This window comes from Pteropus alecto, unplaced genomic scaffold, assembly GCF_000325575.1.
Source record: "Pteropus alecto unplaced genomic scaffold, ASM32557v1 scaffold8, whole genome shotgun sequence".
Lineage (NCBI taxonomy): Eukaryota > Metazoa > Chordata > Mammalia > Chiroptera > Pteropodidae > Pteropus > Pteropus alecto.
This window is the reverse complement of record NW_006494609.1, coordinates 17,761,352-17,786,133: the sequence shown is the minus strand read 5'-3', so window position 1 is coordinate 17,786,133 and position 24,782 is coordinate 17,761,352. Positions and strand designations below refer to the sequence as shown.

Here is a 24,782-nt window from a genome sequence, read left to right as displayed (position 1 = left end):
GCTTCATGGCTGCTCAGGAATGGGACTGGTTCCAACGCGAGGAGCTCATCGGGCAGATCAGCGACATCCGCGTCCAGAACCTGCAAGGTAACGCGCCCCAGCCTCCCCGGAGAGGATCGCCGGGTCGGGGTCGCCCCGGGAGCGGCTCCCACATTCAGCGACTCCCACCCGCGCTGCCCCCTGCCGGGTCCTGACCGCCCCCCCGGTCCCTGTCACCTCCTGTGAGGCGGGGGTTTGAGACACCCGCCCCCAAACCCCAGCATCGCCCGCCCTGGCCACAGCGCCCAGGGCTTGGGAGGCACACGTGTGTCTGTGGTGGTGGGAGGTTCCCATTTTCTTTGCGGGGACGTCACGACTCCCCTCCAGCCAGAGCTTCGAGTTTGGAGAAGTTTGTACGTGGGCTCTTGGGGGCGGCGGCCCAGGTCACGGCGGGGAGGAGAAAGTGCGACTGCGTGTGCGTGTGTGCGAGTTCGCACACTTGCTGAGTGCCTCGGAGGCCAGGGGCATTGAATGGGGGGCGGCGCCTCGCGGGGTGGGCCAGGGGCGCGCATCTGCGGGGTCCCGAGGGCCCAGAGCGCGGGCCCGCCGCTTTCCTCGAGGACCTGCCCCTGGCCCCGGGCTAAGCCGGGCTGAGGCCCTGAGGCGCCGCCCGCCGGGGCGCGGGGCGCTGGGACCGGCGTCTCCCTTGAGACGAGGTGAAAGAGAAACTCCGGGGCCGGCGCGTCTGGCAGGGAGGGCTCCGAGTGGCTCCCACCATAGCTGAAGTGTGTTTGCCTTTCAGAGGGGTTTGTTCGTTGTGGAAACTTAGTACAAAAATATTTAAAGGGAAAATGTCACCCACAATTTCCGCCCATCGAAAGCTGCTTTCCCTGGAGGTGCGTTTGCAGCCTCTCTCTTTTTCACGTGTGAACTTTGCAGAACTGGACAGAGTTCCATTTCCGGCCTCTCTTCAGGCACCTGGACTTGGGCAAAGGGAAGTTTCTGTAGCAGCTTCCCCTGCAGGCTTGAGTTTCTAGAGATTCCAGGATTCCGAGCTGGGAGGATGGGAGGCGGGGACAGAGAGGTGACGGGACTGTGGGTGCCAACACCCTCAGCAGTTGCCGTGCCTTTACTGCTGGGGGTTGGGGAGCCCCAGCAGGCAGGGGGCAGGCTGGGGGGTGGCGGAGCAGTCGAGTTTAAACATTACATAAAGGAATGTTTCCTGGGCCTCCACGTGGACCTGCTCCACCCCTAGGCTGGGCAAGGACAATGCAGACAGAGGTGACCTGAAGTGGGAGGAGAGCCTAGTGCAGTGGCCACTGGACACTGAGTTTGCTCTGGGCTCCCCTCATCTCCTCTGCCCATGATTTGTGTAAAACGGGGAGGATCGGGCTGGAGATGTTAAAAATGATCCCTTTTGGTAATAAGTCTCATGTTTGGATCCTGTTGTCCGAGAAGTGACATCTTATTTGGGCGTGGGCGTTACTGTCTTTTGCTGAGATGGCATTTGGTTTAGGCTGCCAGAGTGTGTCTTATTTGGGCGTGGGCGTTACTGTCTTTTGCTGAAATGGCATTTGGTTTAGGCTGTCAGAGCGTGTGTGTGTGTGTGTGTGTGTTAGGCAGTCAGTGGCTTATTTGGGCGTGGGCGTTACTGTCTTTTGCTGAAATGGCATTTGGTTTAGGCTGTGTGTGTGTGTGTGTGTGTGTGTGTGTGTTAGGCAGTCAGTGCGTGTTTAATAAACATATACTAACCATTTCTTGGTGCAAGTTTTCATGCATGTTTTTAGCATCAGCTCTCAGTGTAAAGATCGGCTTTCGTGAAGGGATGCTCAGCGATGAGAGCAGTTACTTACACCTAGAACTGTGAGAGAAGGCTTTACCAAATGGGGTAATCTGAGATGGGTCCTGAAGGCTGAGTAGGAGTTCACTGAGTGGACTTCGGTCTCTCTGCTCCCAGTGAACTGTCTTCACTTTTAGGCGATGCCAGTTACAATCTGAGCACCAAAGGTTTTTGCCACTTAAAATAATAAACTTTTAAATGTATGCATATACATCACGTATATATCTTATACATGATTATGTATATGTCTATAAAATGCATTCGTCTTAAGTGCAAGCCCCACACATGTTTACATTTTTACATCTGTGTAACCATCACCCAGATCAGGATGTAGATTTCCAGTGCCCTGAGTGGGTGCCTCATCTCTTTTCCCCATCAGTAGCGCCCCCCCGACACACACGAGGCAGCTACTACTCTGATCTTTATTACTATAGTTTTGCCTCTAGAACTTCACGTAACATTGACTCAAACGGTACGTATTCTTTTAAACTGGCCTTTTTTGTTCCACTGCATGTTGGAGCCATCGATCCATAATCTTGCCTGTATCAGTGCTTCCTTTTTGAGGGTGGGGGTGGGGTTATAAAACTACCGAGGTATAATTTACGCATCATAAAATTCACCTGTTATAAGTTTACGATTCAATAATTTTTAGTTAATCTACAGAGTATTGCGAACATCATACCAGTCCAGGTTGGAACATTTTCTTTACCTGGAAGAGACCCCTAGTGCTCCGCGTACGCATCGGTGTCAGCTCCCAGCCCTGGGCCGAGGCGGTGCTGGTTGCTTGTGATTGCCGGGGACCGTGGCGTGCTACGGACATACGTGTCATGGTGGATCCGTTCATCGGGGAGGGACATTTGGGTTCTTTGCAGTTCGGGGCTATTGTGAATGAATGAAACTGTAAGTCCTGGGGGTACCCCGGCACTGTAGAGTTGCCAGCTCAGGCTTTGCTGCGGCGTCCGTCATTGCTAAGAAGAGGCTGGGAGAGGAGGTGGGGCCAGGAATCTGCCTTCTTTTCCTTCTCCATTTTCCTCTTGGCTTTCCTGTCTCTTGACTGGATGCTAAACAGACGTTTTTTTCCTTCTCATCTCCGTGGTACTCAGGAAGTCTCAATCAAAGAACCAAGTCTAGAAGGCACCCCGTGCCATGCTTAGAGCATCTGCCCAAACCAGCTGGTGGGTGTCAGCCAGCCCTGGACAGTCTGGACGATCAGCTCTTCCGGCCATGGGTGGGGGCCTTGTTCAACTGAACTCAGCGTGGGTGGGGAGGCAGGAGGCCTCCGGGCAGAAGGGTTGTTTTTCAAGCTGTGAGCTTACTTCAAGCACAGGTAGTCGCAGTTGTCGTGGTGATGGGAGGCGGAGTACAGAGGGATTTCACGCATTTGTAATCATCAGGACTGAGGAGGGGTCCCAGCTTCCCTGGTTCCAAGATTCTTTTCAGAAATCTTGACTCTCGTGGTCCTGGGTCCAGGGGCTTCCAGGGTCAGCCAGGAGGACACTGCATTTCAGGAAACAATGGTTCAGTAACATACCTATATCTTTATATCTTTCTCTATATCTATACGTTTACATTAAATTGGAGGTATATCGACCTCTGCTCAGTTGCTCATCTATGGGCCTTTATCTATGGCCCCGAACAGTGGAATTCTGGAATCCGTGCAGACACAATTGTGACAGCGCCAGATCATCCCCAGGGAATGCTGGAATGAAGACCTCCTGGCCTGTCTCTGAGGTTAGGTAAGCGGAACACAAAGCGTGGTCTTTCTCGTCAGGTGTGTCACACACCTTGCTGTACTGGCACATGGGCGGATGACGTCCCTATGGATATGTTCACTTTGGTGGCTCATTAAAGTGTTTGTAAATGAAAGACTCTGGCAGAGAGCATGATGTCCCTCTGGGCAAAGGCTGCCTGTGTCGCCCTCACGGTGTCCCTTGCAAAGAAACGGGGTTGGACAAGCTGCTGACATTTTCAGAGAGGAGGAAGGGGAACTGCAGGATGTTGGCAGCCTCCACCTGGTGGTCCTGCTTCCTTGGAGCCATGTGGGGTAGAATTGAGCACAGAGGCAGTCTTTAACAAGTCTGCACCATATTCTCTGCCTGGCTGTGGGTGGCAGAGGCTCCCGCACCTTTCCGATGACAAGGCTACTTTGGCTGTCCCCTCTCCCTCTTTGACTTGGCCTTAGGGTCCAGCTGAATGTCCCACTAGTTCTGGGGTCTCTCAACTGTTGGTCGAAAGGCGGTTGTCAAGCCAGGGTTCAGAAGATGCTTCCTCTTTCTGTGAAAAGCCTCCACCACCCCCCAAATTCTCAGCCCTTTGCTGTTCACTTTAGCAGACGTGTGCTGAGTGTATAGCATCGTGCAGACATCAGGGAATGTAGCATTGGTTCTTGTCCCTGCCTCTAAGGAGCATGAAGCCATTATGGGCACCCAGCCAGACTGGAGCTCGAATTTTCTGCTTCTGGCAGCACAGATGTCAGTTAAGTCTGGGGCTGTCTGCTGTCACCCCGGCGCCTGTTGGGTCTGATGCTGTGAACCTCGACCTCACTGTTGCGGAGCACGCAGAGCTGGAGGTGGATGGAGTTAGGTGGGGCTCGGCAGGCAGAAGGCTGTGTCCACCGCTGCTCTGGGGGAGCCAGCTGGGGGAGTCCTCCACTGCCAGCTGAGCCCTGTGGCTGGTGTCCCCTGAGCAGCTTCCCCACTCCCACCTGAGGGTCACCCTTAGAATTTGTTGAAAGCAGTACTACCCCGGGTTAGCAAACAGGAGCTGCTCTTTGGGGCACTTGGAATTGACCACTGAACAGGCGGTCACAGTTAGCAGCCTTCAGCCTTCCAGCGGGTACTGACTGCTTCCTCCCATGCTTTCCACGGTCGAAGCAGGGGCTGGTGTCAGAAGCGGAGCGGTGAAATGACTTGCCCGAGGTCATGGCCTTGTAAGTGGAGCTGGGATTTGAACTCGGGTCAGACCGAGCCCAGGCATCCTGTGCGCCCGCTCTGTGAATCATGTAAAGGAGCTGGAGGTCTCAGGGCTCGGAGCAAGGAAGGCCTCTTAGAGGATGGCATGTCAGCGTCGGACCTTGAGGGCTGAACAGAATCTCAACTGCATGAATTTGACCTTGCGTGGAACCAAAGAAAGTGGCCGGGTTGGCCCGCAGGCAGGCGCAGGGCAGGACAGGGGCAGTGTGGTTAAGATCTGCCCTCGTCCACTTCCTCCTCGCATTCCGCTGTCTCTGACCCAGACGCGGACCCTCCCCATGCCTGCCCAGACTCCCCAGTGACCTCTGAAAGGCCCCGGGCCTTGCGTCACCTCTCCCAGTATACCCCCCACCCAGCTAGTCTCTTCATCAGGTCTGCACGGCCAGCCTGTGGACTTAGGGCGGCTCCTTGGGCCACCCCAGGACTAACAGCATCGTCGTCCATACAGGCAGAAAGGCTGGGCCGGGCCGGCGGCGTACAAGATCAAGTCCAAGTGCCTGAGCCGGGCGTGCCAGCCCCTCCGAGGTCAGGTGGGGGGCGCTGCCCCAGCCTCCTCTCCCACGGCTGCCCACCCGCTCGCTGTACCCAGCACCCTCCGCTCCCTCCAGACCTCCTGCACGCACAGCAGTGGGATCGAGGTCTCCCCTGTGGTCAGAGTTATGCAGCACCCAGAGAAGAGAAGGGGCCGGGGAGGACTTTTCCCTGCTCCTGCCTCCTCTGGCGTCTGGAGGGCACAGCAGGTGTTTCTGGAAAAAGAAAAAGAAAAGAAAATCAAAGGCAGAGCTTTCCCGTCTCCAGGAACCTGCTGCCCATTAGGGCCCTGCCCGGGGCGAGCGCTTGGTTCTTCAGGGCGACTGACTCAGCAGCAGAATGCTTCCTTCAGGCTGGAGGCAAACCGCAGGCTTTGAGTTAGCTTAGGATTTTGCCCACAAAAGGCCATGTACCAGTCCCGTTCCATCCATAACCCGGGGTAGGGATTCCTCTCCAGGCACCGCACCAGGTGGAGCAGATTGTGCCACAGCCAAGACGGGGCAGCCGAAGGCCTGGGTCTGGGTCCTGGCTTCGTTGCTCACTTGTCGTGGGATCCTGGGAAACCTTTTTCCCTGGCTGTGCCTCAGTTTCTTCATCTTCAGGATGAGAGGGTTCGACTATCAGGCTCAAATGGGCCCCTTGGAAGGTAGTGTGAGAAGCGGTATAAGGACGGCTTGCCCACGGAAAGCCACCGCGTTCCAGTCCCTGACACGTGTGGGTGGGTGGCCGGCGTGGGACTCTGGGCACCACCGAGCCCAGCCGGCTTCACTCCTGGATGCTTTTCACCGGCAGGTGCTGGAGACTCACTCCCACTAAGGATCCCGTGTAGAAAAGGTTGCAGTTCCTAAGCTTTGCTATAAATCTACACGTCGGCAAATGATGTGCATTCTTGGTTTATTGTGGCTGATCAATTACGGCTTCTTGGAAAGGTGTGGGACCCCTGCTCTGAGCTATCTGGGTGGAGTGGAAGGTGCCCAGGGAGGTGGGTTCTCGCCTTCACCTGGGCACCTTCACGCCGAGGATCGAGAATGCTCGGGGCCAGGGAAGACAGAAGCCCATCACCACGCGTCTGTTGGTGGAGACAGGGAGGCCCTCGGTCCAGCTGGCAGTGGACCTGGGAAGAGATTTTGCCACAGAATCACTCGTTAGTGGCTCATGATTGGCCTCGAAGCCATCAGAGCAGGCCTGTGTAGTCTCGCAGGGCTCGTGGAGCTTCTGGAAGCGGCCCTTTGCCGAATAGGCCCAGATCACGTTCGCTGCCCTCTGTGACCCGTGGAACACTCTGGCATTTAATTTTTGACTGGAACGGCTGAGGCCCTGGGCAGAGTCCTCCTGCCTCAGAAGCCGTGGGTCACGCCTGTTCTGCTTCAGAGGGGAAAAGAGAAAAATAAAGTAATTGTCTTTCAGTGGTTGAAACATTAAAAGTAAACTCCCTGTTCCCATAGAAACCTTTTTCTTATCCCCCCACCCCCACCCCTCTCTGTGCCTCTGAAAAAAAAGAAAACCGGTAGATTGTGCCAGCTACAGAAGGAATTAGAGGCAGCATCACAAATCACAAGTATGGCTTCAAAGAATTTTTGCCGGTGTTTTTCCCCTCGCCGGTCTGTCTCCTTTTCTTTTATTAATTTTTTCTATTAGAGCAGAGAGTGGCAGATTCTGGCGTGTGGGCCAAATCTGGCCCGCTGCCTGTTTTTGTGAATAAAGTTTTATTGGAACACAGTCGTGCCCATTCATTTGCATGTGGTCCGCGGCTGCTTCGCACTATAGCAGCGATTTAGTTGTGACAGAGAAATAAATACCTACAAAATGAAAAATGTTTGCTATCTGGCCCTTTCAGAATGTGCGAATCCAGAGGGCTTCCTGTGGGATGGCGGGAGTGTTGTTTCCCACACCCGGACTCAGGGCACGTGACAAGTAGGAGATGCTTGTGGTGACAAGAGCGGGGAATGCTTGTTGCATGTGTGACAACCCAGCCTTGTTTCCAGAGGGCTGACACATGCCTGGGGGGTGGGTTCTGTCCCTGCTTTAGAAATGGAGTCGCTCACTCGAAGCCTGGCTGTTCTGTCAAATAACAGTTATTGATTCCTCTCGAAATACTTAGTGCCAGAATGGAGGGAGGAAGGGGACACTCCAGGAGTCCCCGGTACACAGAAGTCGCAGGCATCATGAGGCTGAGATAAGACCATTAGGACTGAGGGTGCAGGAGGTGGGTGCTGGGCGGGAGGCGGGAGAGGAGGCTCCAACCGGCTTTGAGAGGGAGGCATGTGGGCGGGGGCGGGGAAGAATCTAATCACAAAGGTGACATCGTGAAACCAAGCAGTCGAGGGTGTGGTGGCGGGCTGGGTGTGGGATCTTCAGTGGGGTTGTGGCTGTGAGTTGGGAGCGTAGTGCAGGGAGGTGGGTCCCAGAGGTAGCAATTGACCTTCTTTGTTTCTCCCCCATCCTGAGCTATGACCCACTGCTTCTTGGAGATTATGCTCCAGGGCCCCTAGGAAAAGCTGGGGGGACTCGGGGAATTTGCAAAAGCCCTGGGGTCATTTTGGTGTCAACTAGCAGGGACTTCAGCTCCTGCGGAACTGGGGGTCTATTTGGAAGGACGTTGAGGGCTCTGATGACGTGGTGCCCCGCTCCTGCTTCCCTCTCCTGGGGGGCTCTCCATGTGGCCAGGAGCCTTTGCGATATTTATATCCCTCTCCTCTTTAAACTATTTTTAATCCTCTACGGTATGACATACTTAAAAAATCAGTGTTCTGAGGTCTTCTAGCTGGGAACTGGGGCGGGGGCGGGGGGAGGGAAGGAGACACGGAAATGACCTACCAGTCTGGTGGTAAAATGACTTAACCCTCAGATGGCATGCTCCACCCGGCCCTCCCTCACCTCCTGCACCCCGTCAGGCCTGGCCCTGGAGTCTCTCTTATCTACGCCTTCCCGTTCTTGCCTGCTTTTGCGAGCATCCTTGTCGTCAGTCTCTGGGACCAGTATTTTCCTGCCTCTGGCACCTCCAGTCCTGCTTCGGCCTGCAGCCTTTCTCTCTCCGTGTCCATCCTCTACCGAGAAGCCTCTTTGCCCCCAGGAAGAAGCGCTGCTTCGTAGTCTGGCCCTTCACTTCTCCCGCCCCTCCTGGAATGAACCAGACCCGGATATACACAGACATCTTCCTGTTTCCCCCATAGGCCATCCCTTTGTCCCTTTGTCTGCAAGGCTCCTCCTGCAGAATGACCATGACCATGCCTAGAACAGCGGCCTCTGGATTGTGTGGGGACCGCCCCCGAGTAGGTCCCTGGGAGGAGTAGGTCTTCACAACTGTTTGCCACATTGTTGTAGGCCGAACAGTGGCCCTGAAGATGTTCGCATCCTGATCCTCAGAACTTGGGAATGTGGTACCTGACTTGGTAAAAGAGACTTTGAGGATGCAATTAAGCGAAGGATCTTGACATGGAGGTGATCCTGAGTCGGTAAAAGGAGTCCAGTCAATCACAGCATCCTTATGAGAATGAGGCAGGAGGGGCGGAGGGGGTGGGGTGGAGATGCGACGATGGGGACAGACGTCAGAATGGCACCACTGCTGGAAGGGGCCATGAGCCGAGGACTGCGGACAGCTTCTAGAAGCCGGAAAAGAGAGGGAAGTGGATGCTCCTTCGAAGTCTCCAGAAGGAACACAGTCCTGCTAATAACTTTGAACTTAGCCTGTCAAATGCATTTTGGACGCTCACCTCCAGAACTGTAAAATTATCGGTTTGTGTTGTTTTCAGCCACTGAGTATGTGGTCATTTTTCACGCCAGCAAAATGAAACTAATGCGCAGTTACAAGGGGCCCGCAAGCCTTGTCCTCGTCCTGTAGGAGATGCATCTGTGAGATAGTTTCCATGAGAGTCTGGCACACACCCAGGATGGTGGCATCAGGCCTGAGCCAGAAGTGCAGAGACCTGGGCTGTCTGACAAAGGGCAGGAGAGCAGGACGCGGGGGACAGGAGAGCAGAGGGGCCCGGCCTCGTTCCGCAGAGGCTCTCTCCGGGAGTCCAGATGCAGTGGTGGTGTCAGCTGAGATACACGCAGGGCCGTGAGTAACCAGAGACCGTGTCACGGGGCCCGGTCCATGCTCCGTAGCCCTGGGACTAAGAGGGTGATGTCCCAGCAGCCTCTGGGTACATATCCTGTTGTGTGGACCCTGGGACTCAACGTGTCCTGGCAGCAATAACATCCCTATTCTAATCCTTTTGTTCTTTTAGAGTTGAGATCCATGAACTCCGAAAATGCTTTTTAACCTGGAACAGTCACGTCCTGGATGTTTCGGTTAAAAATCTTCTACTCGAGTAATGTGAAATATCAAAGTCCGTTCAGAAAACAAGAGTACATCATATTGGCATCTAGACCATTCCCAGCTTTTAGTTACATGACATCGACTGTTAAAAGGCTAGGCATAGAAGTTGTGAGAAATTTAAATTCCCAGAGAATGGGAGAAAAATCCTCATCGTGAGTCACCGTTCAAGTGTGGTGAACGGCACCGTACTGCACTTTCGTTCCATGTTACTTTATGACCTTGCCCTCCCTTCTTAGTTGAAGGTCAACCCATAACCTTCATTATTCTAGTTCCACTGTTGTCCACATGGTATTAAGTTTATGAAACCAGTTGTGATCACTGATAATGGTGCTTTCATTTTTTGTTGTTTTTCCTTATTTTTATAAAGCAAGGGTGAAATGCAATCACGTGTTCCATTAATTCCTTAAACATGTGGTACAAGGAAGATGGCAGAATAACTACAAGCCTCCCCCGTGCTGTAGCTTGGCCCCTTCGTTGTCAGGCTGACTTAGCCAAGACCCAGCTTGAGTGACAGAACATAATTTGGGGTACCATTGTTGAAAAATATATAATATAGAATACAGGTTGTATAAAAATCAGTTAAGTCGGGATTGTCTTAATTGGTTCCAGGGCGTCGATGTGATTTTGGTGGGGGGATGGGAAGATGACTGCTTGCCGGACCCCGTATCATGTGTTTCAAATAACCCCCCGTGGTAGGCGTTATAATCTATCCCCCCAAAACTGAGGCTGAGCGAGGGCACCACAAATGCCAAGCTCCTGAGCCAATGACGGGTAGGAGCAGGTATCAGAACTATGTCTGGGAATATGGGGTTGGGCGAGGGACTTGGACTTAGGGTCAGGGAGACACTTGGTCGGCACCAGATCAAGGCCTGGCTGGCTACAGAAGGGGTAACTGACTTGGAACCCATGAGGAAAGCTGGACCGGGCAAAGGGATGTTGGGCAAGAAGTCCGCCGGCCTGGGATACCGGGCCTCACCAGAGCCCACTCAGCCACTCAGCTGTTCGTAGTCGCGTACATTCCAGGATCCTCACTGTGTGACAAAAAGAAGTCTAAGTTCCTGACTGGTGGTTCCTGACTAGTGATCCCCAGGGGCAGATCTGAGAAGAGTAGGTCCCATTTTAAGAGGTCGACAAGATAAAATTCCTATAACTTTGAATTGTGGCAGACGTGTCAGGTGGCAGCCATGGGAATCCATCCTGTCACCCTCATCCTGGGTCGTATTGTGGCAATGGCATATTACACAGCACGGTCATCTCTGTTACGTCTTTTAATTCTACTACAGCCCTCTGCGGTTGGTGTTACATCCCCACTCTGCAGATGCAGACACTGAGGCCGGGGGTGCTCAGCACCTTTTCCTGTCCCACAGCTAGTGAGCAGCACATCCGATGTCTCGTTCCACACTCCGGCCCCCCGTGCCCACCAGCACTTGCTGGAGGCTGGTCTCCACAAGGTACTCACTTTCCTTTCATGGGCACGGGAGACTGTCTGGCGCTCTCTCTTAGCGAGCTGGTCTGGCCTTTGGGCCTGACTCTGATCTAAAACAAAAGAAAACGTGATACCTTCCAAATCAAAGCCGAGTGCCTTGGGCCTTAGAGTGCGGTGTTGTCAGGCCTGGGTGGTGGCCTGTTGAGTTCCCAGAAGTGCTGTGGGCAGGTGCCATGGAATGGCATGTGATGGCTTACCTGAGGGGGGCGGGACAAAGGGGACAATGTGCTATGATGCCACGGGGTCGATGATGGGCTAGCAGAGGAGGCCAGGAATCAGGCAAGTGTAACCCTCGATGGGTAGTGACTGCCCAAGGAGGACACTGCTACATGTGGACTTGTTATTTGTGATGGCTTCTTTACTTTTGGTTTGTCCTGGTAGACCAGAAGCCTCGCTGGGTTGGGCACAAGGGCCTGTCCTGTCCACTGCTGTGCCCCAGGGTCTAGCCACCTGTCCCAGGTTCAGTGCATGCTCAGTTCATATTTCCTGACTATATGAGTGAACGCTCTAAGGGAAAGGGTAGATTCTGGGGTCTGGCAGATCTGGGTTTTGAGTTTTAGCCTCTTTTTCGTATTGACTGCCTATAGATGTCTGAACCTGGCGATATCTTTTTTTTAGTGAAAAAGGGGACAGTTCCAACTTCTCTTGGTTATTAAAACGTTCATTGATGTCACATGTCTTCATCTGTTCCCTTCCCTTGCCTTTTCCATGTCATACATAACTATAATTCTCCAAAGTTTGTGTGAAAAACCGTGGTTCCCCTGTGTTACCCCCTTATTCCAGAGGTGATTGCTTGCAAATTATTTGGACTGATGATTTTGGTATTTTCCTCTATGTTTCTAAATCACATGCAAATATTACTTAGTCTTGCTTTGTTGGTCCTAGGCTCCGATTTCTTACTGTGGAAGGTAAAGATGTAGGTCTCTTATTCACCCGTGTTAACTCAGATCTTTCCTGTCTCCCAAATTTCCGATATATTTACATCCTGCTTTTGGTAAACTCAGTAGTTGGGGTTTGCACTGTTACTTCTAGGGCGGACTATGCAGAGCTCAGTCACGTAGTAACTTATCCTCACGTTTCCTTTCCCGCTCTACCTTCTGGTTTCCATGGCGTTAAAGTTGTTTGTTGATTGTGGTGCAGGAGCTCCTTGTTCATCTCCAAACTCTCTGGTACTGTTCCAGACACCGCTTTCACATTAGATGCTTCTTTCTTTATCTGTTTCATAGTCCTTGGTTGTGTTCTCATATTTAAGAATCGGGGACTAAAAAGTATACTGCAAGCTCTAAGCACAGGGGTGGGGCTTCTTGACCAGGAGCTTCTTTGATGGGTGTCCTGCTGGGTTGTCATGGGAACCCCAGGTCAGAATCTTTAAGTCTTTCCCCCTGGGCTGGTCAGACTCCCCAAGGGAGAGTCTTATAGTTTCCTGTTTGGAGGGTCAAGGCCAGGCTGCTCGGGTGAGGAGTGGAGGTCTGGGAGCTGAAAAAAGGAAGAGGTTTGGGCTTAGGAGGCCCTCTAAAATCTCTTAATCTGTCCATTTTCAGTCCAGTTAGCACCGAGACCTTCTGTTTTATTCCCCCTTAGAGAATGAACTGCCCATCTTGTGCCCGATGGAGGGGAAACAGTCACCCCTCCAGGAGACATGGGGGAGGGGGCCCGGGATCCAGCTGGTTCTTCCATCTCATCCTCTGACTGCATCCCTCCACTCAGTCACCCCTCCAGAGACACTGTCACCACTCACTCCAGAACCTTGGGGACTTCTGGGTTGTAAGTGGGTCGGTTTCTGTGCTCCTTGCTGGCACATAAGATGCCGATTTCTTGAGTTTGCTCAGTTACCGCAGTCCATCTTCTTCTCACCCTGCAAAATGTTGTGGCCGTGCAGAACCTGGTCTTTCCTTAGGGTTCATTTTCTCAATGCACAGTATATATGACCTACAAGTTGCCTGTACTATAGGTTTTGGTTGACTTTTCAACTAGACCGAAATTAGAAGCCCTGTGTGGAGTCTGTCCTCTTCTGAGAGGTCACTCCCTTGCCTTTCCAAGTGTCTCAGGGCAGCCATGGGAACCTGGCCGGTGATGCTGTGTTCGCCCTGGCCTTGAAGATTCGAAGTGCGAGGATACTCGCTTGGTTCCCTCCCATTTTGACCATTTTGCAGAGACTGCAGCTGAATCCTGGCTGCCAGGAGAAATGGGGGAAATTGCAAAGGGGTTTCGGTCCCAGCGAATGGCCACAAACTCTGCTTACCTGGGGCTGGGGGCTCAAGGCCTGGGGTGTCAGGGGTCCAGGTGGGGCGCAGCTGTAGAGACGGAGGGGCTTCCTCTGACAAACCTGCCACCAAGGCCCTCCCAGGCCTCAAATCCCCAATCAGTGGCCTAAAAGCTCCTCTCAGCTGGGCAGGTGGGCTTTTAACTGGGTCCCCTGGTGCTAACCATTGCTCATGTCCTCTTGTTGCTGTCCTTGTTTTAAAGCTGCAGCCTGTGCTGCCCATGGGGTGCACTGGCTCCCCAGGAGAGAAAACCCAAACCGCTGAAGGAGCGGGCTCTTTGGTTCTGCACTGTTTGATGCTGGAGCCCCGCCCCAGCCCACAGTATAGACTACCCGGGGGAGAGTTGGCTGGTGCCAGGCTTTTAAAGTTAAGCTATTCTTCACGGCCAGATGAAAGATTATCCTGCCGGAGCCGCCATCAGACCAGCCAGGCTGACTTTTCTAGATCTTCGAGATTTTTGAGTGGGTTGGATTACCTGGGAGGCGGGCGCAGTGGACACGCCCTTTGGAGCTCCCAATACAAATATGAATCCATTTGTGGCTCTCCAGGCCACCGGAAATGGTGGCTTTTTACCCCGCAGCCCTTATCAGGCAAACAGTCGGTTCATAAGAACAAAAGCAGACAAAGGAGAGCCTACCAGGCTGCAGAGGTGAGCGAAGGTGTTCGAAGCCAGGTGTGGACTTGAATTTTAGCTCCTTCACTTCGCTCTGAAACTTTAGCCAAATTACATGTCCCCGTGGACCTTTGGTCTCATCTGCCTATAACGTGACTTTAGTAATAGCAGTGCCCTCCCGGGCTTGTTGGGAGGGCTCAATGAAGTCAGAGATGCCAGATGCCTGCTACTAAGCGAGACCTTTTCAATAAATGTTTCTTTCTTTGTCTAAAGTAGAAGAGGGCTTTTTTTTTGGTATGGTGGTTGATATTTCGGTGGGGGTTCAACTGAATGGCATGAGTGAACCGATCACTTAGTCAGTATTTTGAGGTCAGGCTTGGGGTCTGCGTGTGGGATCACGTTGTAGAGACCACAGGGCATGGTTGACAAGCACTGCGTGAGTTGCCGTGGAGCAGGACCTGGTGTTGGGTGGCAGTTTGGGCAGGTGGGGATGGCGGGATGGGCCTCCAGGTGAAAGAGGAAGATGCTGTGTGATGGAGTGTTCAGAAGGTGACTGGTCCAGCCTGGGGAGGGAAAGGGCCCAGAGGGGACAGGGTTAAGTGGGTCCTCATTAGTCATGTGACCCTTTGGACTCATTTTCCCTCAGCTGCCACTTCCTTTTGGAGATATGACCTAGGCTGACTTTCAGCCAGCATGCCTCATTGTGTGAGTTCTTAGGGGACACAGCTGGTTTGTCCTCGTTGTGTGAGTTCTCGGGGGACACAGCTGGTTTGGGGAGCAGAGAAAGGAATGTCCTTGAGTGGGATGTTCCACACATTACAGGAGGTTTAGCCTCCTGGATTGAGCTCACAAAATGCGAATCGTGTGACAGTCAATCTCCCCAGCATGTCTGCCTGGGAGTGATACCACCGTTTGAGAGCCAGTAGCGTAACGTGTATAGAAACGAGTGGGGGAAACCGCTTCCCTGAAGAGCTTTCTATCCCTGCTCACACACAGAAGAGTCATCTTAACGACGCGCGCCCCTCTCTCAAAAGGCTCTTTGATACGAAGCTCTGTCTAGCTTTGAGGCTCTTGGAAATCAATAGTTGATATAATAGTTGTTCTGTGAATTGTGTCCATTATAACTGAATACTCTCCAGTTGTTGGAACAATCCAGCTAAGTGATGCAATAATGCATGACCCGTTGGGGTTATTCCACAAACATGACTTAATGTATCAGGTGCAGATGCTGCAAAGTTTATTTCTGTTTTCCAAAATATTGCCTGTTTTCTCTCCAAGTCAGATCGACCACAGCCTCCTTGTTCTTTAGTTAACTTCATGCAACAGCAACTTATTGAGTGTCTGCTTGGTGCCAGGCGCTGTCCCAGGCACCAGCGAGAGGCAGACCCAGTCCCTGCTCCACGCCAGGGAGTCAGTCCCCGTGGTCCCATCAGGATACAGTGAAACTGTGATGGGGGGACCATTGTGAGAGTGTCTAATAAGGGACACTCGGGTGCCATGGAAGGCTTTTCAGTGATGGTGACATTTTAAGTTGAAACGAGAAGAATAAGTGAGTCAGCCCGATGGAAGGGGAGAGGAACATTCTGTGTAGCGGGAACTGCTCATCCAGAGGCCGAGGCGGACAGAGCGAGGCTCGTGGACACAGCTCCGTTGACCTGAGCTGATGAGAGTTGCTGTAGGGGCTGAGTTAGGTGGGGGGTACTGGATCACCGCCCCAGGTGAGGATGGGCATGTCTTTGCAGTCGGCGGTAGAGCTTCTGGATTTTTCCTACTCCACCAAGCGATAGACCGGGGCTCTGGGCCCTTATAAGAGAGAGCAGAAGGTCTGTGGTTTGCTTCCTTTAAAGTAGGCTCGGCTCCGAAGAGGCATCCCCCTCATTTAGAGTACAAGAGCTGCCTCTGATGGCGGCCCACAGAGTTGGGGGGCTTCTGTGTGACTCCTCTGTGTGCTTTGGGGTACAGCAGGCGCTGTGGTTCTGGTGCCCTGTGGGTGTGTCCTCTCCTGTCCCCAGGCCCGTCTCTCTCATTTCCTTTTCCTGTCCCTGTCCCAGTCCAGGCAGATTTGTTCCCGAGACAGGAGGGACTGCTCCCTTCAAGCACGATTTTTTGGGTTGAGGATGATTAAAAATGTAGACGATGAAGCAGATGGTGATAACAATATATTCACCACCCATATCACCATCATGTGCTCATAGTGAATACCTACTATGTGCCAAGTACTCTGTTGGGTATTTTATATTCTCACAACTACTGTGGGAGAATAATCTCCATTTTTTCATATAGGGAATTGAAGCTCAGAGAGGTCAAGTACAAAATTCATAGTCACACAGCTAGTTAGAAGCAGGGCCCGAATTTCTTGCTCCAAAACCTGTGTTCTTATAAGCCACACCGGTCTCCCACCGGAACTGAGTTTGGTACTGTGATTGACAAGCGTGTGGCTCTGGCCTCATGCAGTCCCCTCTCTGACCTCAGCACCTGCTGTGTAAACTGAGGGGCTAGACCTGTGCTGTCCAGTACAGCAGCCGCCAGGCACCTATGGCTCTCAAGGACTTGGGTCTAGTCCAGATTGAGATGTGCCGTGAGTGTAAAATGAAAAGACCTATTATGAAAAAAAGAGCATAAAACATCTCGTTAAATAAAATGAAAATACTTTGGATATAGTAGGTTAAATAAAATATGTTAGTCAAATGAATTTCACCTGTTTCATCTGACTTTCTATAGCATGGTCACTAGAACATGTCGTGTTACATCTGTGACTTGCATTTTATTTCTGTTTGGCAGGACTAGGTGAGACTCTGATTTCTAAGGACCTTTTGATGCTTAATTGGCAGACTCTGGCACTCGCGTTTCTCTCCTTCCTGTGCTGTGTCTTTGCTCCCAAGCCGCCTCCTGAATCACTCCCCCCATGTTTGTCCCTGAGACTCTCCAGGGGGACTGCTGCCTGACCCCTGACTCCATCACAGGGCAGAAGCTCACCCGTCATAGCATCTCCGGCCACCCCGGACACGTTTCACCAAGATGGGGGTGAATCGTGCCTTCTTCACAGGGTTGTTCCGGTACAAGGATGTCCACAAGGCCACCTGGTGGGAGCTCTGCACGCGTTCACCCCCTTTTCAGCATTGTGTAGCTGACATCATCACCCTCATGACAGGAAGCAGTTGTTGTTGGCATCGTCCCTGCCGTCGGCAGGGTTCATTCCTTAGCAAGTGTGTTGGTGACATTAAGCTGCAGAGTCAGCTGAGCCACCCTGGCTGATCCGCTGGCCCCAGGTCATATAGGGTGATGCTGTCCTGTCCTGCGCTCTGGGAGGCAGCGACGTGTGGGTCGGAGGACTAGATTGGACTTTGTCCATCGGGTGTGGGGAAACCAGTGGCTTCTGAGCGAATGGGTCAAGGATGAGCCCGAATCCCCTCGCCAGTGGCCTCGATCCCCACGGCTCCATCTGTTTGGGCCTCAAGGGGGCTCAGATTAGAGAGCCTGGCATTAGAGACTTAAAATGGTGATGGGCAGGTGGGGCAGCCCTGGCTGGCTGGAGGTGGTGACGAGGGTCAGGCGTGTAACGGGGCGAGGGGGCAGGACGGAAGGGTTGGCCCTGCCCTTAGCATATTCCATCCGAAAACAGAGGCCTCACGTGCAACAAGAGCCATGATTTGAGGGTGAGCCCCTGACTCCGGGGCCAGTTTCCCCATCTGTACTTGGGGAGCCAGCACTCGCCTTGTGAATAACGGGGTACAGCCCTGGGCACCTGGGCACCGTGCACGGCGGGATCCCCAGGGGCATCCGCTGGGTTAATCCCCTGTGGCACTTCCTGTTTGCTTTTCTGTGGTTATTAAAGTTGCGTAACCACATTTTAGGGCCACCACCGCAACGCGAATGGCGCTGTCGACTTTTGTCGTCCCTTTAGAAGGGTCTTTTTTCGTGTGGTTTCCTATTTTTTACACTTGTCATCACTACTCGTTTATGTGCAACCATCTCCATTTTATGTTTGCTTCTGCCAACTCTTTTGTCGTTATAAATATACCCTTTTAAGCAGAAGAGTGCGCGCTCACCTGTTACGGGTCCGCTGGTTTTCACTTGGACCCATGATACTGGTGTGTCTGTTCAAACAGGTCTACTCGGCCTGGCGGGATGCTGCTGTCTTCCTTATCCAGGTTGCGTGTTTGGGGGGAGGTGGCCCTCGGAGGTAGGGGGGTCACATTCCTGTCTCCGAGGTTACCATCTCTTTGCACAACTGGCCCCTTTCTCTCTGAGGTCGCTGGGCCAGTGTCTGAGTGAACAGTTTCTGTTTCCTTGGCACCGTTTGTCCCCAGGGGTGGCAGATAAGGACAGCGAAGGTAGTGGTGGCTGCAGAGGAGTCCCCTCCTGCAGAGGTGTGTTCCTGGGACAGGTAGGGCGGAATCCATCAGCTCACCTTCAGGCAGATCTTTCTGTCCATAATGGCGAGAGAGGAAACAGGCCTCCGTCTGTGCCGTGTGCTGGATGGGACCGTGGAAACTGTCGTGGGGGCCGTGGGGGAAGGAAGAAAGCAGGTGGTGGGAACCAGGGGGCCGGGAGTGATGGTGGTGGTCAGGTGGGCTGGGCCGGGGCAGTCACTGACATCATGGGGCGAGGAGAGTCGAGAATGCTCTGACTGTACCACAGACCTGCGCAAGCGCTGGCAAGGCCGTGGAGCCATTGGAACGCGCACGCACTGCTGGTGGGGATGCGACACGGTGCAGCCGCTTCAGCAAAGTGTAGTTGTTTCTGCCAACCCTTCTACCCAGCAATTTCCCTCCTAGGTATTTACCAAAAGAAATGGAAACACAGCCACACCACTGTGTAGGAATCTGTTCTACAGCTTTATTCACAATAGCCCCAAACTGGACACGATCCCAGTGTCCCTCAGCTGGTGACTGGATGCGCAGATTGTGGTGTCTCCGTACAGGGGACTGTTGCTGGGCAATAAGAAAGAGGGGGGACCCCTAGCACACACAGCACGGAGGGACTGCTAATGCATGCCAAGTGAAGGAAGCCAGATTCTAATGGTGTACAGTTCCGTTTATATGACATCCTGGAAAAGGCACAATTCTCAGAACCAAAAAATGGATCTGCAGTTGTCAGGGGCCAAGGAGTGGAACAAGAGGATCGACTACTGTGGGGCACGAAGGAACTTTTTGGAGTGATAGACTATTCTGTATCTTCAATATGGTGGTTTCATAACTTTATTCATCAAAACTCTATAGAAGAGCAGATGAATTTTCCTATGTGTAAGTTATGCCTCAATAAATCTAACTTAGAGAGAGAGGGAGCACTAATGAGCTAAGACACTCCTCACCACAGCTGTTTCATGATACTGGTGTGTCTGTTTAAACAGGACTGCACAAAAGTGGCCTTTTTGTTTTGGTTCTGTGACTACCATGCAAGGACATACTTTCTACGCTGATCTTTGAAAAATCTTCCTCATCAAAGCCACAGGACTCCCACTGAGCCCCGGGCATAGATTTCCCTTGTAAACGAGACTTTAAGACTTCTTTCAAACCTAGTAAAGTGAGACCTACAGGAAGAGCCACAGGTAGGAGTCTGATGGCCACCCTCTCCCTCTGGCCCCCAGCAGGCACCAAGCCCAGAGCCCTCCCTGGGAACACGCTAGCTGGCCTACCTTTGCTTTCGCCACCTCTGAGACAGACCTGGGGTAATTCCGGACCAGTCTAGATTAGGGTTGGCTATGAGTTACAGTGTTGTAAACAGGTATGTGTTTCTGCACAGGCAGTCCAAAGCTGCTATGGCAACTGTGCACCACAAAATGTGAGGGGCCTAGGCTCCCTCTAGCTCATCACACGGCCCTCTGTACCTCGTGACCACACAGTCCAAGATGGCTGCTAGAGCTCCAGCCATTACATTAGGTTGAATGAGGAAGGGACAATAAAGAAAGGTTGAGGGGTGAATGCTAGCTCTGTTAATGGACAGAAACAGCCTTTGACATCTCTGCTTTGATCTTCTTGGCCAGCCCTTGGTCACATAGTTGCAATTAACTGTGAGGGAGGCTAACAAATAGAGTCTGTGGTGCCCACCTTAGAACAGGGGGTTTTTCTATGAAGGAAAGAGAGAATGGATATTTGGGGTGTGGGCTTCCCAATAGTCTTCTGCTACAGCTCCCAGTTTTGCCATGTTTTTGCTCTGGGGCCTTAGACCAGTCTCTAAACTCTTTAGGTCTTGTTTTTCCTCTCTGTAAAATGGGCACAGTGACATCCTCTCTTGCTTGTTATGGGAATTAAACAAGATGACTACATGTGTGTGTAATCCTTGGGCACCTAGTTCCCTGTAGTAACCATTTTCATTGCTCCCGCTGTGTTTTCTATGAATGGCACTGCAGGCAGCACCATGAAGAGAGGACACGCTTTGAAGATACCCAAGACCCAGGCTTCCAACCATATTACTCAATGCTGAACTCTGATAGGCCCGTGGGACTGAGCTGCTAGAAGACTAGTATCACTAGTGACTTTACTCGGGGGCAGGCACTGAGCTCAGTGCCTTTTATGCCCTGGGACGATGCCGTTGTCATCTCCATGAGGCAGAGGGGGAGCCTGAAGCTCTGAGAGGATTAGGGGTTTGTCCGCGGTCACACGACCAGTGCGAGGTAGACTGGGGTTTGAGCCCAGGCAGTGTGGGGCAGGGCCTGGGCTCCCTCGGTGTGCCACAGACGCCCACAGCTTAGTGCAGGGACAGACTGTGCACATCGGGGCAGGTGGGCAGGTGTGTTACATGGGGCCATGAGATCCCCAAGATTGATGCCCCTTTGAAAGAAAAGCAGCCCGGTAGAGAGCTAGGCTGGGGGCAGGGCGGAGGGCATCCAGGCGGAGGGGAAGAACCGTGATGATGGAGGAGAGTGGGGTGTGCCCATTGGGGGTGCTCAGGATGAGGTCGTGGTGATTTATTCCACTTTCTATTCAACCGTCGGACTTCGGGATAATCGTGCACGTAGGGGAGTGTCACTGACAATGGGTTTTCAGGCTGATGGGTGTCCCGGCCCTGTCCCTTACCAGCCGTGTGACCTCTCCGAGCTTCCGTTTTGTCCCCCTGCCCCACCCCACATCATGAGACTAACACTAGGCCTGGTTGGGATGGCTGGACAGACCCCCTGGGGAAGCACGTGGCACCCGGCGGCAGCGGCTTGTCCACCGTTCGACCCATCCTGGCCGTGGCCCTCACAGGCTCTGTGGCTGCCTCTGCCCCCAGGCCGGGGGTCTGCTCTGCCCTTAGCACCTGCAGTGTCCTTTTCCTTGAGTCCAAGCAGGATCCTGTCCTGCCTCCCAACAGCCACCGTGCCCGTGTGGTGGCGCCCAGGTCCTCGGCCAGGTCCTCGGGGTCGGGGGAGGGGCCCGAGCCCTGTCACTGCCACATCCATGGCAGTCGGTGCCTTTTCTGTGCAGCCCCCGCACTCACGGGAGGGCAGGGGGCGTCGGCTGCATTCAAAGCCCCCGGCTGGCTCTCGGGCTGCCGACGGCGGCTCTGTCCACGTGGTGCACTGGTGGGTGTCTGGTGTTTTCCTCATTTCACTTATGTGTATTTCCTACTTTGTCTACAAACAATATGTTGAGTTTTTACTAATAAGAAAAACGAAGTTTTGAAAGAATGAGCTGCCAGCATTCTGCCTGGCGCACGTCGAGCCCTGCCCCCGGGCCTGCCTTCCCCACAAACACGGCCACCAACTAGAGTGTTCTGTGTCTCCGTCTTAACCTATTCGATGGAAATGGAACTAATTAAAACTCATGAATAATTCACGTTGCAAAAGGAGCGTCGGCTTCCTAGCAGTGTGCTTTCGGAGTTCGTTGTTTGACAGAGGCTGCCTGGGACACGGAAAAAGTTAGCCAACCGGAGGGTCGAGCTCTGTGCACTGTGTGGTCATCAGCAGATCACCCTGGGCCTGTTTCCTCATCCAGAAAGGGAAGGGTTGGATTTTGCTACCTGTTCTGATCGATTGGTTGGGGCTGCCCGGACCAAGTCTGTGGGACGGTGAGCTAGGTTTGATTAGCAATGCCTTCCATGGCACTGGATTGGCAGCACTTCACAGGAGTCAAGGATTTATAGTCCTAGGACTAGCTTATCTCAGAAGTCTCTTTGACGGTCTACCATTGAACTGCACCCGGGCTGGCTACGTAATTTGTGGCGTCCACGCAAAATGAAAATTGGGCCCTGGCTGGGAGCGGGTAAGTCGGGCTCCCCTTCCCAGGGGCTCTTTGCCCCAAGCCCTGGGACTGCAGTTCCCTCCAGCCCAGAATGAGGCCAGGGTCCTGCTTCCTGCTTGCCGAGGGCCACTCCTTCTGTGCCTGCACAAGCCTGGGTCCCCAGCGTCCCAGCCCCAGTCTTTGATGCATCCTCCCTTCACAGTTGGGCCCAGAGCCATCATGTCCTTGGCACCTGCCCTCTGCACCCACCCAGGTCCAGCCCTTATTTCCCAGCTGGCTCCTCATCCACTGGCCCTGGGCCTGGGCCGGCTCCTCCCTCTGCCCAGTGACCCCTGACAATGACCCTCCTCCCTTGGTTCAGAGGGTAACTGTCTAAGACCTGAACTTTGGCGGCCCCGTGGGGAGTCTGGATTCGGTGACTGACCTCTGTGAGGTGAGAGCCAGAGAAGCTTCAGGCTTTTCACAACTGCTGCCTCCTGGAGGGGAGAGGGGAGGGGGGGAACAGGGTGGGAAGCCAGCAGGGGCTTGACTGTCGGACGGCCTCACCTGCCCGCCCCCCACCCCCAAGTCCAGTGCGCCTTTATTCAGCAAATACTACGTGCCAGACGCTGTTCCAGATTCTGGAAACACAAGGTGGGCCAGACTGACAATATTCCCCCTCCCCAGGGGCTTCACACCCTCCCGGGGGAGATGAACCATAAGCAAGTGCACAAATAGTCAAAGTCCAGGTGTGAGACGTGCTTGGAAGAAAATAAAGGTGGGCAAAGGGGAGGGAAGGTGGTAGTTGGAATATTGACCCCCCAAAATGTCCTCATGCTAATCCCTGGAAACTGCACTTTGCACATGTGATTAAGTATCTTGAGATGAGATTGAGTGGCCTGGATTTTCCAGGTGGGCCTAGTGTTATCACAAGGGTCCTTCTAAGCGAAGGAGGGAGGCAGAGGTCAGAGTCAGAGTGATGCATCTTGAGAAGGACTTGACCAGCTGTTGCTGGCTTTGCAGCTGGAAAGAGACCACCGGCCAGGGGAGGTGGGCGGGCCCTGGAAGCTGGGAGAGGAACATAGATGTTTCCACTAGACCCTCCGGAAAGGATAGAGCCTTGAAACGAGACTCATTTCAGACTTGTGAACTCCAGAACCGTAGGATAAATTTATGTTGTTTTAAGCCACGTGGCGATTTCTTAGAGCAGCGACAGGAAGCTCACACAGGAAGCTGTGTGTGGTCAGGGGAGGCCTCTGAGAAGACGAACAGCGAGAAGTAGCTGCTATGCCAGCATCTGAGTGACAAGTGCTGTGGGCAGAGGGAGCAGCACGCGCAAAGGTCCTGAGGCAGGATTTGTTTGTGGGCCGCTCCTCTGTCCTGGGCGGCTTTCACTCTAAGTAACCTGGTCTCTTTGTTGATGTGAGAACATCGACCTTTACCCCGCCAGATCTCTCTTCCCCTTGTCTTTGCTCATGTTTTTCTCTCTGCCCTGAGTGCTCCTTCAGCCAGCGAACTCCTACGCATCCAAAGGGGCCCAGCCCAACGTCACTTCTGAGAAGCCTCTGCTGACTCCACCCCTATGCAGACTAGTAGATCCCTCCCTTGCAGTTCTGAGTTCTTATCCCATTGTGCCCCAGTCACTGGTTTGTTTACACATGTCACCTCTGCTGGGCTGTTCCCAGGAGTGAAGGCTGTCTCTTATTTACCCCTCTACCTTTAGCACCTAGCACAGTGCCTGGCATGTGGGAGGTGAAACGTTTGTTGAGTGAATGATAGCTCTGACCTCTCGACTGACGTTCTGAAGCTGCCTGCATCCTTTGCACCTGCCAGCCTCTTAGGTTGGACTCAACTAACCAGCCCGTGAGCATTGCAGCCTCAAGGGCAGCATCCTCCTCCCTGGAAGCCTGAGTTTATCAGGGCACCTTATCAGTCAGGAGCCAAGCAGGGTTTGATGGAGGGTTATTTACAGAGGTGGGGTCGGGAGAAGGGCCCCCACAAAGGAGGTGCTACACTCAGGACTCACAGTAGTGGGGAGCTGTAACAGATAAGGAAGGGGGTGGAATTGTGGGAACCCCCAAAATCCAGAGGCTGATGAGGGGTCCCCGGCAGGAGCTGTAGGCTGAGGTTGATGAATGCAGTCCTGGCTGAAACCACAGCTGGGGAGACGGGTTCATCAGTCATCTGTCCCATCTGCGCCCCGTTGTCCTGCCAGCGTCTCCCATTAGCCGACCCCAGCAGCTGGCCAAAGGACAAGGGTGCCCAGGGATGCAGCTTGTGGAGGGATCAGCCCCCCGGATGAAGGATGAATTGGTGGGAGGGGGCGTGCAAATGGAGACTAAATAGCACAGGGACTCACATCCTAACCCTCAACCCAGCACTTTAAAATAAACTGCATGTGGTAGAACAAGAAGTAACTTCAGGATCACGCTGGAAGGGACCGGCGAGGGCAAGGGAGAGGGCAGGGACCTGGAATGTGGACGCAAGGCTGTCTCCTGGGTCTTTCTGCTCCTTCCACCGAGATGCCGGTGGGCTTGGGTCAACCTCTGGGACAACCCTGAGCTTGGCTGCACGTAGCCTACCCTGTGCCTGCGGGACGGGCACCCCGGCCCCTCCCCCTCCGCGGGTGTCC

At 53.3% G+C, this 24,782-nt stretch overlaps 1 protein-coding gene across 1 annotated transcript in view; it reads left to right on the top strand.

Annotated features, from left to right (window-relative positions):
• The first annotated feature begins 5 nt into the window (after positions 1-5).
• Positions 6-24,782, top strand: part of CLMN (calmin) — a 100,585-nt gene continuing 75,808 nt past the window's right edge. The window contains exon 1 of the mRNA XM_006925563.3: positions 6-87. Within this exon, the coding sequence (XP_006925625.1) occupies positions 6-87 (82 nt within the window). The remainder of the gene's footprint in view (positions 88-24,782) is intronic.